General features: G+C 30.7%; 1 protein-coding gene across 3 annotated transcripts in view; it reads right to left on the minus strand.

Annotated features, from left to right (window-relative positions):
* Positions 1 to 15,228, minus strand: part of LOC117609055 (long-chain fatty acid transport protein 4) — a 32,908-nt gene that overhangs the window by 415 nt on the left and 17,265 nt on the right. For all 3 annotated transcript variants that reach the window (XM_076692098.1, XM_034334899.2, XM_034334900.2), the window contains exons 4-10: positions 14,520 to 14,757; positions 11,682 to 11,907; positions 8,066 to 8,264; positions 3,216 to 3,408; positions 2,112 to 2,258; positions 660 to 797; positions 355 to 512 (exon numbers count right to left, since the gene is read on the minus strand). In XM_076692098.1, coding sequence (XP_076548213.1) covers positions 355 to 512; positions 660 to 797; positions 2,112 to 2,258; positions 3,216 to 3,408; positions 8,066 to 8,264; positions 11,682 to 11,907; positions 14,520 to 14,757 — 1,299 coding nt within the window. The remainder of the gene's footprint in view (positions 1 to 354; positions 513 to 659; positions 798 to 2,111; positions 2,259 to 3,215; positions 3,409 to 8,065; positions 8,265 to 11,681; positions 11,908 to 14,519; positions 14,758 to 15,228) is intronic.

Consider the following 15,228-nt stretch of genomic DNA (forward strand, 5'->3'; position numbering starts at 1 on the left):
TTTACTGATAATTAGTCATGTGGGTAAATTAATTTTTTACTTTTTGCAGTGGATTCTCGGTTCTTTGAAGTCACATTAAGGGATAGTCAAAGAAATTGAAATTTTTAAAATAATTTCTTGCCACTATGGCCCATTGAGATGGTGATAATTTAAATTTCATTTTAGATTTCTTTTCATTTTTGTTCATGTTTGTAAATTTGCAATTATTTCTTTAGATACTGTCTCATTACACAATTTAAACATCTAATTTTAGGTGATATGCTCTTGTGGTTTGAGTCATATTGACCCTCCATGCACCGTTTGACATTTAAGATAATATTGATTTGAGATAATATTGTTTTTAAAATTACACACCTGAACTCCATAAACAGTAGCATCTCGTTGTCCAGCAATATTGCTGATGACACCCTCCACTTCGGCAGTGGCGACATTTTCACCTTTCCACCTAAACGTATCTCCTACTCTGTCTTTGAAATAAATATAACCACATTCATCCTCTACCAAAATATCACCTACAAAAGAGAACGATAAAATATGTAAGTCTTCTTCGAAAAGAAAAAATACAAAAATGCTTGATTGTATAATATATGTATGGAATTTTGTATTTACAGTTCGTAATGATTTGCAGTTTCTCTTATCATTTTTCAAATATAACTTACCTGTCAGGAAAGCCTTATCACCTTTAACAAACACATCTTGTATTATCTTTTTTTTTGACGCTTCTTTATCTAGGTAGCCATTGAACTCTCTCAAGGCATTCCCTTCTTTTATTAGTCCTATGAACATCCCTGGCTCATCTGAATAAAAAAAAATAATTTAGTGTTATTCAAATTAATATTATTACATGACAAGCGATGTAATTATATTTTAGCTAGGTTTTATTAAAAAGTTTATTCAAAAAGTTACATGGTATCAAAGAGTCCACAACATAGGATCATTTTTGTGTAGATGGAGGATTTTTTATGATTTCAAAATCAATACAATATTTTTTTAATAGTGTATTGTATATTTTTTACATAGGTTGATTCTTTGGAGTACTCTGCGTGAAAAAGTATTAGGAGGCACCACCAATATGCAGTTTCATTAAAAAAAAAAATTTATTTCGTCTTGTATTCTTCTGTAAAATTTTAAAATATTGCAAAGTACATATTAAGGTACTCACAGGGGCGGCGCGAGGCAGGTTCAGCGCGTTCGCCGGAACCCGGCCTCGCGTTTTGAATGGCCCCGCGGAAACTCGCGGTTGAAACTAATAAAAAATTATCTTCGATCATCAATAAGCCAAGACCGATTTACATCCCTGGCTATTCTTTCGATAGAATGCGAAGTAGCTAACTCAATCAATTTTGATGATGTAATCAAAGATTTTGTGGCGAAAAAAGCGAGAAAAATTATGTAATATTCATCTTACAAGAAATATATGTAACATCCTTTGTACTTATAATAAATAATTCCTTATTGTGAAATTTAAGTATAGGATTTAAATGTGTATTTTGGCCCCGCAAAAGGTCACGCCGGCCCTGGGTACTCACTTGGATTGAAAGATATTTTAGGGAGAAACACGGAGAAACACACGGTCTCTCCCTAAAATATCTTTTGAACTAATCGATTTTTGACCCAATGGCCTTATTACTTTTTTGGAGAAAATTAAAACTCACTTCGATTGACATATAGAAAAATATATAATTCCATTTAAGAAAACGAAATTGATCTTGAAATCTGTGGAACGCCTCCGGAACTTCCATTTGCGGAACCAATATGTACTTACATACATCAGATAATGGTCTATTCAACATTATTTAAGTTTTCCTAACGACATCTTTTTCTATCTTCGATCATTTTAGAGCTATAGCATGTTCGAATTCCATGTTATCTATATACATGGTTGATCTTAAAATCTCCTAACATAAAATTCTCCACTTTATTAAAAAATAAAGTTTTCTGTCATGTTGTGATTCCTTCGGTACCATATAATTCGTAAATAAACATTTTCCATATTTTTACTAATAATAGAAATATTTAGGTATTTTGTTTGTACTGTAAAGCTAACTTAAAATATGTCATTTTTTCATTATCCATTGACAAAATGTTAGATAACTGTTTGAAATTCTTACTTGTTTCTGCCCTGATGCACAATCCATTTGGACCTCTAATTGGTTCGTAAGTTTCGCTATTTACACGAATAATTGCTAACGGATGGAATCTTCTTGGTATAATTAATGGTACAAAACCGACAGCACCAGCTTTACCATCCAGATTTGCTGTAATGTAAAAGTATATTAGAAAATCTTGTGAAATTTCACTTTCGTAGATATCAATATTCGAAATTATGAAGAAATAACGTATTTATAATAAAAAAAATAAAATTTGGATTACAAAGTGCGATTTAATGTTTCATAAGATTATGCAAAATGCAAAAATGAGAACTAAATATTTTTGAAAAACAATTCAATTCGGCGTAAACTAAAAAGAAGAAAATATTTATCAACTTGAATATTGTGACTCAAAGAAACTCAATACGACATAAAAGCACCAAATAGTATTATCACAAAGAGTTGAAGGTTTCAAAGAAAACAGCACGATATACAGAGTTTAACGAAATAATATTCAAGATTCATTCTTATCCCGATTTACATAAAACGTTAAATATCGAACTAGGCACGTAACTATTAGCATTGTGCAAACGTTTCCACTGTCCTTTTAAAACAATTTATTTTATTAATATTTTATAGTTGAAAGAATATTTTTAATGATAATATTTTATTATCAGTCATAGCGATAACAGTCATTAGCGAATTATTGAGAAATTTATAATAATACTATACATATATTACTATATAAACTTCGCAAATGATTTTTGTTGATGCAGCAGCTAATTTGTAGAAAATAAAACAGTTATTAATAGGTATAACTAATAGTTTAATACGTTAATACTCTTGTTATACTAAAATTAGTTTGCAGTTGTCCTGATTGCTGTATTTTTTTATCTCTTGATTAAACAAAAAAAAAGATACAATGACGAATATGTGTCTTATGGATTTTTATTTTTACATGAATTTTCAAGGTATTGTTATTCTAATAAATGTGACTCTTTTTATACCATTTTTTATACAAATTAAGCAAAATATATTACAAAGTTAACCGAAATTCCTCGTAACGCTATTTATATATGGTCAATGGAAACTTTTGCACACTCCTATTAATATTTTTAATTTTACCGATATTTGCATTTCCCTCGCTGGACCCGTAAAATTCAGCGACTCTTTTAATGTTGAAACGCGTGACGAACTCGTTCCAAATTTGCGGTCTCATGCCATTTCCAAACATGAGTCTTAATCTATGTGCATTGTCTTCCGGTTTCGGTGGCGCATTCAGTAAGTAACGGCACATTTCACCGACAAATTGCGCAGCCTAATAAGTAAAATTACCAATGAACAAAGTTATTTACACTATCAGCAACGTTAATTATAATCGTCAGAATTATTAGTGTCATGAAGTTATATCTAATTCATCATTAACTGTTTACAGTTCAACTGTGCTTTCTTGGCAAAAATTTAGTTAAATGCATTAGTTTGCAATATCTGTAAACCTTGGAAGATTTGTGAACAGAATATCTACTAATTTTATATTATTGTGTGAAATAACATGTTTGATGTAGTGCACAGTTTGATTTGTTGTTATCAAATAGTTCATTTCATTGTTTACTGCCTCAATAATTATTATTGTAATTAAATAACATGTTGACTACCATGGTGGATCTTTGGTGGCCCGTACATTGCTACACCTCAAATCTAATATACATATAATGAAATAATTCAGAAAAAAAGAAATTGGTAGCATTACTATTATATAGGATTTAAAGGAAACACCATTCAATACTTATATGGTATATTAGAACACACTGTACTGTACTGTACTGTATGCATAGGTTCGCCCACGATAAGTAGGTTCGTCTCCGCGTCTATTTCCTTAGGCTCCCAGTGTTAATAACAGCACTGGTTAAGCCATTAATAACACCATAACCGAAATTAAGTCCCGGCTCGTAACGAAGGTATAACATTGAAGCAAAAATGGAAAACATAATGTATGTATTATGATTGCAATTTTCTTATAATCAAATTAATATTGAGTTAGTATTTTTGAAGCGAGTTGTAAACGCGTTTGTCACACAATTTAAATTTCAGACGGCATGGAATGTGTTAATAGAAAGAATAAAAAGAAATTATTCATTTGATCAAGTCATTTCATAAGCAATGTCATCTTATGTACCTTGTTTGTAATTGTAAATGTTTAGAAATTCGTTGGTACGTATCCTGCCTGAATTATTTCACAACTAGTTTAATTTAAATGCAGTATTCAAATCATTCTTTTGCTATACTTATTGCTTCTATGCGAATTCGTATAAAAATAGCAATACGGGGTGATACCAAATTTTAGATTAAGGCAGGTTCGGATTACGATTTCTGAAGCGCAAGACTTGAACGGCCATCTTGGTTGATAAATTTCATTTAAAAATTCAAATTTATTTTAGATCAAATTAAATAATATCTAATCGCAAAAAGAGGGCAACAGTAAACAAAATTTCAGTTAATATTTTTTGGCAAGTGAAACTTGGGGCTGCAACCCTCATTCCTAGACATCCTCTTGATTCTATACTGGATTAAGGATATTAAAATATTAACAGAAAATTGTTAAGGTAAGATATTAACGCGTTGATTTCCATGGAGAGATCACTGGTGACCAGTGTATATAAAATTTTATATAATTAAATAATCAACAGCAAGAGAAGACGAATTTTAAATACACTCCGCAAAACAATTAAGGGATCACCTCTACAAACCTGAAAAATAGGGCGAGATTCAAATGGTTATCGATATGGTAAAAAGATCATTTGAAGCTGTGAAATCTCAGTTTTTAGATACTTTTTTAGGATTCCAGCTATCTTGCTTTTTATAAAAGTTATAGTTGTATAAGTAGTACTTAGAAAAGTTACCGATTCGCTAGATCAATCGCTGTGTAACTGCTAGAAGCGAAAGACCCGCTGCTCCCACTCTTACCGCTTCAGACTTCCCCCACCATCCAGCAGTGTCAGTAGTGGGGCAGCGGTTTCTAGCGGCTAGGACTAGGAATACGCGTCAGATATTGGAAGAGTCGGGAAGTTTGTCACGGTTGCTAATTTTCGGTGGGCAAAAGGGAACCAGAGTTCCCAGAGTACGCTACCCTTGCAGATGAACAAGAGGCGCGAAATGCACCCTTAAATTTGCTAACAGAGGGGAACTATGAAGAAGAAGAAGAAGAAGAAGGGTCAGGAAACCAACTGAAAGAGTGGGGGGAGCCGAGCGTGAGCTGCGTGCCCGCGGGCCGCAGGTTAGACAGGTTTGCGCTAGAAGTCCGCTTGAACGGAACGACATTACGGGAAATTAACGCTGAAGCTTTATTTTATACAAACCTGCAATTTTGAACGCAGTGGTCAAAACGGGTAAAACATTGTCACAATGCATTCGCTTGAGTCCCAATGGAATCGGCAAATTCTCGACTTTAAAATGAACTTAAGATCATGATTGGTGACGACCATCTTTGGTGAGATGCAGCGAGTTAAAGATAAAATGGAAATTATATGAGTTTGAAGCATATCGCCAAAAAAAGCGGGTACATCAAAATGTTTATCAAATTGAGAAACCAAGAGATGCATCTTATCGTTAAAGAGAAAAGTCTGTTCTTTCTATTGCTTTCTCATTGAATGTTCTGCGATGATTTCTTTGCTTTCTAGGGGCAGTTAGAGTCAAAACGACGACTTTTACTTCAAAGTTGAATAACTTGGCCAAAAAAAAAATCGTACAATAATCAACAGATAGGTACTGATTTTACAGAGAAAGGTAATCCCTTTCGACTGGTATAAATATAACTTGTTAAAAAATTATGTTCACTTCATGCAACATTACATAGTTGAATAAAATTTTAAAAAATTTTCTAAGTACCACTTATATAACTATAATTTTTCGAAAAAGCAACATACATAGCTAGAATCTTAAAAGGGTATCTAAAGATATCGATCAGACCATTTTTGTCGGAGCTATAACCATCTGAAACTCGCCCTATTTTTTGGGTTCCGAAAGATGATCCCTTAATTGTTTTGCGGTATGTACTATTATTAATCCTTCACTGCATCGCGTTGTTTTGTTACACAAAATAATGTCACGAAATTTTTGTATTTTTTATCTTATAATTTATCTTTTGTCATTATAGTTACTCTTCAATAAAAAAAATATTCTTTATTGTTGAACGGTGTATTTCTTTTCAAAATTCAACAAGAAATGACACTACAAAGGATTAATAATGTAAAATGATAAACTGAATAAATTAATTATATTTCGAATAATTAGTGTTTTAGTGTGTTTTACTGCAGATGTTCATTTTCACTGTGGTAAGATAAAGGTCATCAATGACCAAAAATGCGAATTAATTTCAGTTAACTAATTAAGGAAATCAAAGAGTAAAGCAATTATAAGTGTTACTAACAATAAAATCATACTGTTAATTTGAAATAGCAAATCAAAATATTACATTAAAACATCAAATGAACACGTTTAATACCACAGCAGAGAAGGCTATGTATAGTCAGACACGTTATACAGTAATGCTTCGAAATAAGCAAGTGGTCTCTGCTTCGAAATAAGCAAGTCGCTATCCCCTCTTCTTTGTTTGAAGTCGCCCGCAAAGTGAGAGGTACGAGAAACGAGTGAGAGGTCCATCAAAGCGCGAAGCCGATGTTTAGGGTAATAAATTTCACGCTCGACTGAGCAGTGACATCGGTTAGTAGAAGAAGGATGGAATATATATAATGCTTTCTCAGTCTGGTATATTTGCTTCGAAATAAAGCATAGTGCGAGAATGAGAGGGCATGTTATATTCTATCCTTGTCCAAAAAATAACATCGCTGCTCGACCGATCACTTTATGATTTGCCGCTACCTCGGATCTCTCACTCGTTTCTCGCGTTTTCTATCGTCCCGTTTCAAGAACAAAGTCAAGCCGAATAGGTACCTGCTTCGAAATAAGCAACTGTTCGGTCCCGAGCCACTTGCTTATTTCGAAGCATTACTGTAATTAGATACAATCGCTCAGTATACGATCGTTTCATTTTTCAAATTGTTTTCCACTGTCGTAGTTAGTATGACATGTGTTCCTTTCGTAGTTAGTATGACATGTGTTAACTGTAGAAAAAATTTACTCTAATTTTTTGTGTTTTCATTATTTGCGAGGACCGGTTAATGTTCCAAATTAAATTTTTAGTATTTTATTTAATATTAATGCTATTTAAAGTATACCTCTCCTTTCACTAATATTCGGTTATAATTAATTCAAATAAATTTTGTTATCAATTAACGCTATTCAAAATTTGTCTCCTCTTTCCTTTTACTAATTATACGTTTCAATAGCGCAATTACGGTGGATCAGAAAGGTCAGCTGACCTTCTTATTAAGCAATTAAAAACTTTTTTTTTATGCAAAAAAAATAATATTGGAATATTTTCGAAATTTTCAGATAATGCTGAGTGTAAACAAAAATGCAGAAAATTAAACTTAATATGATCATGATGTTAATGAAGTATGAACAAAACTGTTTCGACCCCTCTGTTGGAGAATTATGCCGTTTACCAATGACCCTTACAGTAGTTACATATAAGAATAATAAATTCGTATTATAGTGCGCCTTACTAGATACGATTACATATTTCTATTATGGCAATCAACATGTTAACGCAGTAACACGACTGCGGGCAGGGGTCAGAAAAGCCAGCTGACGCCCTATTAAAAAATTAGAAACCTTCTTTTTCCAATAAATACCGGAATATTTTGGAAAATTTAAAAAATTGTTGTCGGGAATAAACCAAAATTGAAGAAAATTACATTTATTATTAATCTTTTTGATCCTCTCTATCGGATAATTATTATATCGGGCCGCTGTGTTAATGTATTAAAGTTAAAGTTACTCATGAAAAGCAACGCTGCTTATGGAATGATCTGATGATTTCAATGAGATTGTTATAAAATTTGTAAACCACCTACTGTACAATTATACTTGATGCAGTCTGTCCAATAAGCCGACACTGAAAACTTGGGCCTCAACACAGTTGGTATACCTTTGAGAATTGCGAAACCTGCTCCAATCATTCCACCAGTGGTATGGTACAATGGATTTGGATTGTACAGGATATCGCTAGATCTTATTCCTAGTAAATTAAACGGCATTACGACCAGCAAATACCTGGAAAAACAAAAATTATTCTCTTTACATGTCAATATTACACACTATGAATAGGATACTGTTAATACATTTTATTACCCCTAAGAGTAATAAAATGTATAAAAATATTAAGACACATTCTGAAAAACTTTTTAGATACATACCTTAGCAGATATTAAAATAAAGATTGCAAGCAAATTTTAAATCTTATAAAAAAGAGCGTACTTATGTACTTTTATTCATTTCACCCCTTCCCAACTAAGTTCGCGACATTTTCTCATCTTTTCCTATTGGATTATTTATTAATATTCTATAAATTCCAATTCTCAATTCAGATAAGCGCCAATTAATAATCTTTTATCATATTTGTGTCAAATCTTTTATTTTTTTGTGTATATGTGTATAATGATTAATGCAAAAATTTGAATAATATACTACTGCAACCGGTAACACTCTGACAACATTTTTGTCAATAATGGACTATAATAAATATTTCATTTAACTACATTTAATTTTCTACGTTCTTTTTCTTTTTAACCGACTTTGGGAAAGGTTGAAATGTATTTAGTATACTATTAAACGATTAAATAGGTTTTATTAATAGCTGTGAAGTATTGGTATAAATGAAATGAAATAGTAATGCAGCAAGAGATTTTGTTAATAATTGTTACGTAGTTGTATAAACGAAATATAAATTATTTTATGTATAACAGTTTCATTAAGTGTTATTATGATAAAAGCTAATATTATTGAAAAATCATATGCTTCGATGTGAAATTTTTTTTTACTTATTGTCATTTATAATAAAATGCTTTATTCGAATATGAGGATTTAGTAAAACACGCTTAACAGATGTAAATGTATGTATTACCGTAATCGCATAATGCAGAATTTGATTTGGTAATGATGTAAAAGTGTGTGAATCTAGAATAATCAATATTACAATTGAGTGGATAAGGTGACATGTCACAAATTAATTATTAATTACTCAAGGCAAGTTATTAATTTGCATCTTATTTCTTCAGTTAACGAATAATGGTTAGACAACTATGAATTTATGTTTTTATTGACGGTAATAATAAAAGAGCTGTGTTTTCTCTTTTAAACTAAAAAAAAAAATTAAATATTTTTTGATTTTTTAAAAGATATGTAAACGAATTTATTGTCTTTCGAAAATCCGATAGCATTATACATAGACAAAACAATATAGTGCTACTTTATAGATTGGTTTTCGAAAAATTGTTACATGGCACCTTTATTCACTCGTGTCTTCAATTATTCTATTAATTATGATTTAACCTTTTGACATAGTTTGAAAAACTAAATCTCCGACTTGAAAGTGTTATTTGTAGAATCTAAAATATGTGAGAAAATAAGGAAATGTTTTTATTTAATTGTGAAAGGAGTGAAATTATTACACTGACGCAAAACAGAAGTTGTTAGTTAGGATAAGGATACTATGTTATCAGTAAAAAACAGACATAATGCAGGCAGACAGGATGCAGACACGTTTGCAGAGACTACATTTACATGTAATCTCATTCTGAACGAGTCGTAAGGCTTTCCTGAGAGGATTACAGATCATTTATACGTTCAGCAGCTAGATAATTCATTCGGATTCATGGAATAAATAAACTGTTCTGAAATTGTTCGTCATTCTAATTGTAAGTCCGTTGTTTTTTTAATAATGAATTTAAGTAACAAATTAGACTTTGGCAACAAATTATTCGTCAATTAAAAAGGGTTGAAAAATCATAGAACTGTTGCAAAACCAGTTTTGCTTTAAAAAAGCTTTTAAATTATTTGCAAAAATACGTAAATTATACTTATTTTAGATTTTGTTAGAACAATTTGTTAATTGGAGAAAGTTTATCGGTTCCTGTTATCAAATCTGACGATGATACTATATATTATATATTTATGTATAAAGAGTTGCAAATATATCTTACTTTGTTAATTTTGAATATATTTATCCACGACTTTCTATAACAATATTTAATATAATAAATAATTTAGATATCGAAAAATTATTTTAATTATTTTAAATATTGTCTGAAAATATCTTGATCTTATTACTTGCACTCTTCAACTGCTATTAATCAATATCTTTCTTTTTTTGTGTGTAATTTAGAATAACAACACTATATTGTTAAATAATGAACAATTAACAAACATGTTTTCTTAACTTAATGCTTAAAATACTTTAAAAGAAACATAAAACATTTGAAAATTTTACAAATTTTAATGGTATTAAGCTCTAGATAAATTCCTGCTTAATTCTTTCAAATGACAATTAATTAATTGAGCACATATAATTTTTTACGTATTTCTTATTCTGTGTAAGTAATTTCATTTCTTTTGAATTATACCAAAATTGTTTGCTTTGAAGCAGTTTTTTATATTTTTCTTTTAATTATGATTTTAATTAATTATGGAATGGGCAGGCATTACTGGTATAATTTTAAAACAGTGCACTAGTATTGAGTGTATTATTATTATTTATATATTGCTATTTTACAGGAGAATTATTGATCAGCTTCGAATTTTCCAGAGGTATGTCGTTTTAATTTGTCGTTTAAGAATGACCTACATCTGATAATCAATATTCGTACATAATGAATTAACTTTTGTAAACTACGGTGATATAGTCAACCTTGACTATATGGTATGGTTGAAGTTCAATGTTAAAAATAAAGCAGTGTTAAGGAATGCTTGAATATAAAATGACATTGTTTAAAATCATTATATTCCTATTAATTTCAAATAAAGTACCTATTATTCAAACACATGAATGAAATAATGGTTATTTAAATCTTACAATTAAGTTATAAAAAGATTTCAATAATTACTATCTATTTCAAAAATATTTCCTGAAACGCTATATTTACCTTTTATCAAAGTAATAATACCGTTTATACTCATTTATTGCAATAGATTTAGACTATTTAAAAAAAAAGATAAGTAGGGATGGGTGGGTTATTGAGTTAGACATTGAGTTAGACGATTAACAAATATTGGAAATATGTTGTAGAAAATTTGCCCCGAATTGTTTATTTTTACACATGTTTCCAAAATTAATATTAAAAAACTGGTCTTGGTTTAGCAAAAATATTATGTTTAAAAAACCCTTTTATTCTCTTTGATTTTCATTTTCTAAACTGTAAAATAATCCTTTAAATATTATTTTTGCAAAATTCTGGTGCCCAATTTTAATCAAAGCACTTCTTATATACATATGTACCTATGTATACATTTCGTAGGTCTGGGTCACTCTTTGATCCGGCATTCATTGTTCGATGATTAAGAATGAAAAGGGTATTGCATTGAACCTCTCTATTTCATTCAGAAGTGTCTCAAATCGCTTATTGTTAGTTTATGATCAGTTTAGGAATTGTATGGATTTTATGGTCGCATTAAAAGAAAAGGAACTTTGTTTACCTTGAATTTAGTACTATAGCCACTTTTGGTAGGCCAGTGGTGCCGCTGGTATAAATGTACAATAATTTGTCTCTGTATCCAGGTTCATCTTTGACCACTGGTTCTTCTGTGCTGGCTTCTGATAAAAGTTTGTTCAAATCGATCGCACCATCTTCATGGGTTTCGGATTTGAAGCACACTTTGTATCTGTCGATGCCATGAATCGAATCTTTAATATCATTGATGGCTGAAAAAGAAAATTCAATATTTTATATTCATTTAATTTTACATAATTAATACTTCAATTTTTCATAAATAAAAATGTTTTTATTAAAATATTTCTGTTATTTTAATACATCATTTAAAGAAGGCACGCAAAAAATAAAAAGAAAACGATAATATTTATTAGCACAAAAGCTATTTTCTTTTTTTTTAAATAATTTTTATAGATGACTTCAATTGTTTTTCAAATTAAAACATTAGGGTCCTATTTTTAGACCCTTCTGTTTTATATAATACAGTATGAAAGTTTGATGATTATTTGATCAATGAAATTGAAGAAATATTAATTTTACTCTTTTAAACATTCGTTGCATTATATTGTAAACCCGTTACATAAAATTTTATATCGAATATTCGTAATTGTAAATTGTTTTTTAAATAAGTTTCTTGAATAGAAAAATACTATGTATGTATAACTACATAATTAATATATGTAATTTAATTTTGTTCAAACAATCTGTTGTTTTTGTAAATGTATTGTAATAAATATTGTGCTGCATATTGATTCTGAGTGAGAGACGGTGGGAACAAAATTGGTTTAAGAAGGAGTTAGCGAAGATTTGCAAAGATTACGAAACCTTCAAATCGAGTCGACGCGTAGAGTTCGACATTTAAAATTGAAATCCCTTACATTTTCTCGGACATACATATCGGCACTCTTATCGTTATATTTAGCAATTCTAATTCTTGAGAAAACATTCGATTTTATTTATTAACAGGATCAATTCCATTGTTTATAAATAAGTATCCCTAATTTATTTTCCATATTTGAATTTGCATATACACAAATTCTCTTTAAATTGTTTTAATTTTGATAAAAAGAAGAGAAGGAGAGAAGCGCCACAATACTGATTCGGTGACAGATTCGGTGAAACTTTGTGTATGTATGTACATACAAGCGAAATTCAATGTAGTAGTATTACTCATTAGTTAGTTTACAATTAGGGAAAATAAGTTGTAGACGTTTAGTGGAGGGGGAGAGAGGGTTTCGTATCCCCGGACGCCTTTAGTTCGGGCCGGGGACCGCCAGGTCTCCCGGCATGCAGTTCGAATATACAGTGTGTCCCACCTTAAGTGTTATAATTCCGTTATTCCGTAACTATTAATGATACAAAAAATTGTTGATATGGGAATTGCACGGTAAAAGGGGGCCTATGTTTTGGCCGAAGTGAAAAATCTTTTGCATTATTAGTTTAAGAGATATGATGGTCAAGTTTCGTTTTTCAAATGGAACTATATATTTTTTTTTAGTTGATGTGATAGTGCTTCTCAAGACGAATTTATTAAGCTTTAATATATACACTCGATTTTAATTAGTTTTCAAGATATAACGTTTACAAATTTCCCGATTTTCAGTAGATGCGTCCCGGTTTGAGTGGCAAGTCGTAAAAGCGGTATTGTTGCGGTTTCTTATTCTTTGGGTCTGCCGTTCCTAGCGTAGACCCCCGCTATGACACTTACCGCAACAGTAGGGCCGCTTTTACAACTTGCCACTCAAACCGAGACGCATCTACTGAAAATCGGGAAATTTGTAAACGTTATATCTTGAAAACTAATTAAAATCGAGTGTATACATTAAAGCTTAATAAATTCGTCTTGAGAAGCACTATCACATGAACTAAAAAAAAATATATAGTTCCATTTGAAAAACGAAACTTGACCGTCATATCTCTTAAACTAATAATGCAAAAGATTTTTCACTTCGGCCAAAACATAGGCCCCCTTTTACCGTACAATTTCCATATCAACAATTTTTTGTATCATTAATAGTAACGGAATAACGGAATTATAACACTTAAGGTGGGACACACTGTATGTATAGAAGTTCCGAACTGCGATACGATAGGTGTCTGGGGCAGGGATCGTCTGTTGTCAGCTCCACTGACGAGTCTGACGGACGATCCCGAGACGAAACACCTTTTTCTCCCCTTTTCTACAAAGTTGTTTAAAATGACGAATTTTACAACATGTTTAAAAATCATCGAAATCGGAGTAGCTTTTTTCTAACAATTCATCTTTTTTTTACAATCAAATGTCATTTAATTTTGTTCAAAATAAATTTCAATTTTTGAATGAAAGTATATCAACCAAGAGGGCTTTCGAAGGTTTAATAGCTCCGAGGCGTAGAAATCTTAACCCAGTCTTGGCCATAAGGGTCACTGATGACCGAAAGCTCAAATTTTGTTAATCGAATAAATAGTAAGCAAAAAAGAATAGATAAATTTGAAATAATATTAGTTTCTACCATACTAATATTGAAAAGTACCAAATTTTAAATTAAAGTCTAAAAATTAACCAATCATATCCTCTGAAATGTTGCTTCTATAGAGGTCATCGATGACCGGCTCTACGAATTCATTTAAATTAAATAATAAATCTACAAGTACAGTGATAGAATGTTAATACTTTTATTAACTTTTTACTGAGGCAGTTGACGCATCAGTAACGAAACAAGTTAAAAACAAAAAATTCCATTTTGAAATGGAAAAAGTAAAGAAAATAATATTTCTTCACAATGCTTTCCCCTCTTTCATATCTTTCCTACACGCGGCTGCAATAATTAAGTGTCATATTTACCGGACGAGTAGTCTTCCACATAAATGATACTCTTCACTTCGGCGATACGAACGCAATGAATCAAAGATTGAAGTCGTAAATTCGTGTTAATTAGAGCAGTGACAACGCCGAGTTTTCCAAGACCAAGCCAGATAGCAACATATTCCGGCCTGTTTGGCATCATTAATGCCACCGCATCTCCTTTTACGTAACCAGCTTTTTGAAACACAGAGGCTATCTGGTTGCTATATTTGTTAATCTGGAAGTTTAAATTTTTATCCATTATTTCTCAATATTTTTCTCATTTAAATGTAAACAAACATACAATTCGTTTCTACGTTTCATTCGACTTGAAATAAATAAATCTCAAATTTATATCAGCTTTGTTTTCTGAATATAAATACTACTTTATTAATTTTCTTATCATTCTTTACGAATCTTGTATGAATACTACTAACAAGTATATTTTGATGTTTCTGAATAATAATTGAAAGACATTCTGAAATTGTTAGTAAAAATAATGTTTTGAATTGGTTTAGTTATGAAATTATTAAGGAATATTAAAAAAAATATTTGAATATTTTGGATGTCTGAATTTGTTTAGAGAAAGAAATTTATGAGCATGTAAAATGTTAATTCATGACATTGCTATTAATAGATTCTCGTTTTTATTAACAAAAAATGTCAACAAATTGCTTAATTACTGAAGACAAATAATTTGAAGCTGAAT

This window comes from Osmia lignaria, chromosome 14 (assembly GCF_051020975.1).
Source record: "Osmia lignaria lignaria isolate PbOS001 chromosome 14, iyOsmLign1, whole genome shotgun sequence".
Classification (NCBI taxonomy): domain Eukaryota; kingdom Metazoa; phylum Arthropoda; class Insecta; order Hymenoptera; family Megachilidae; genus Osmia; species Osmia lignaria.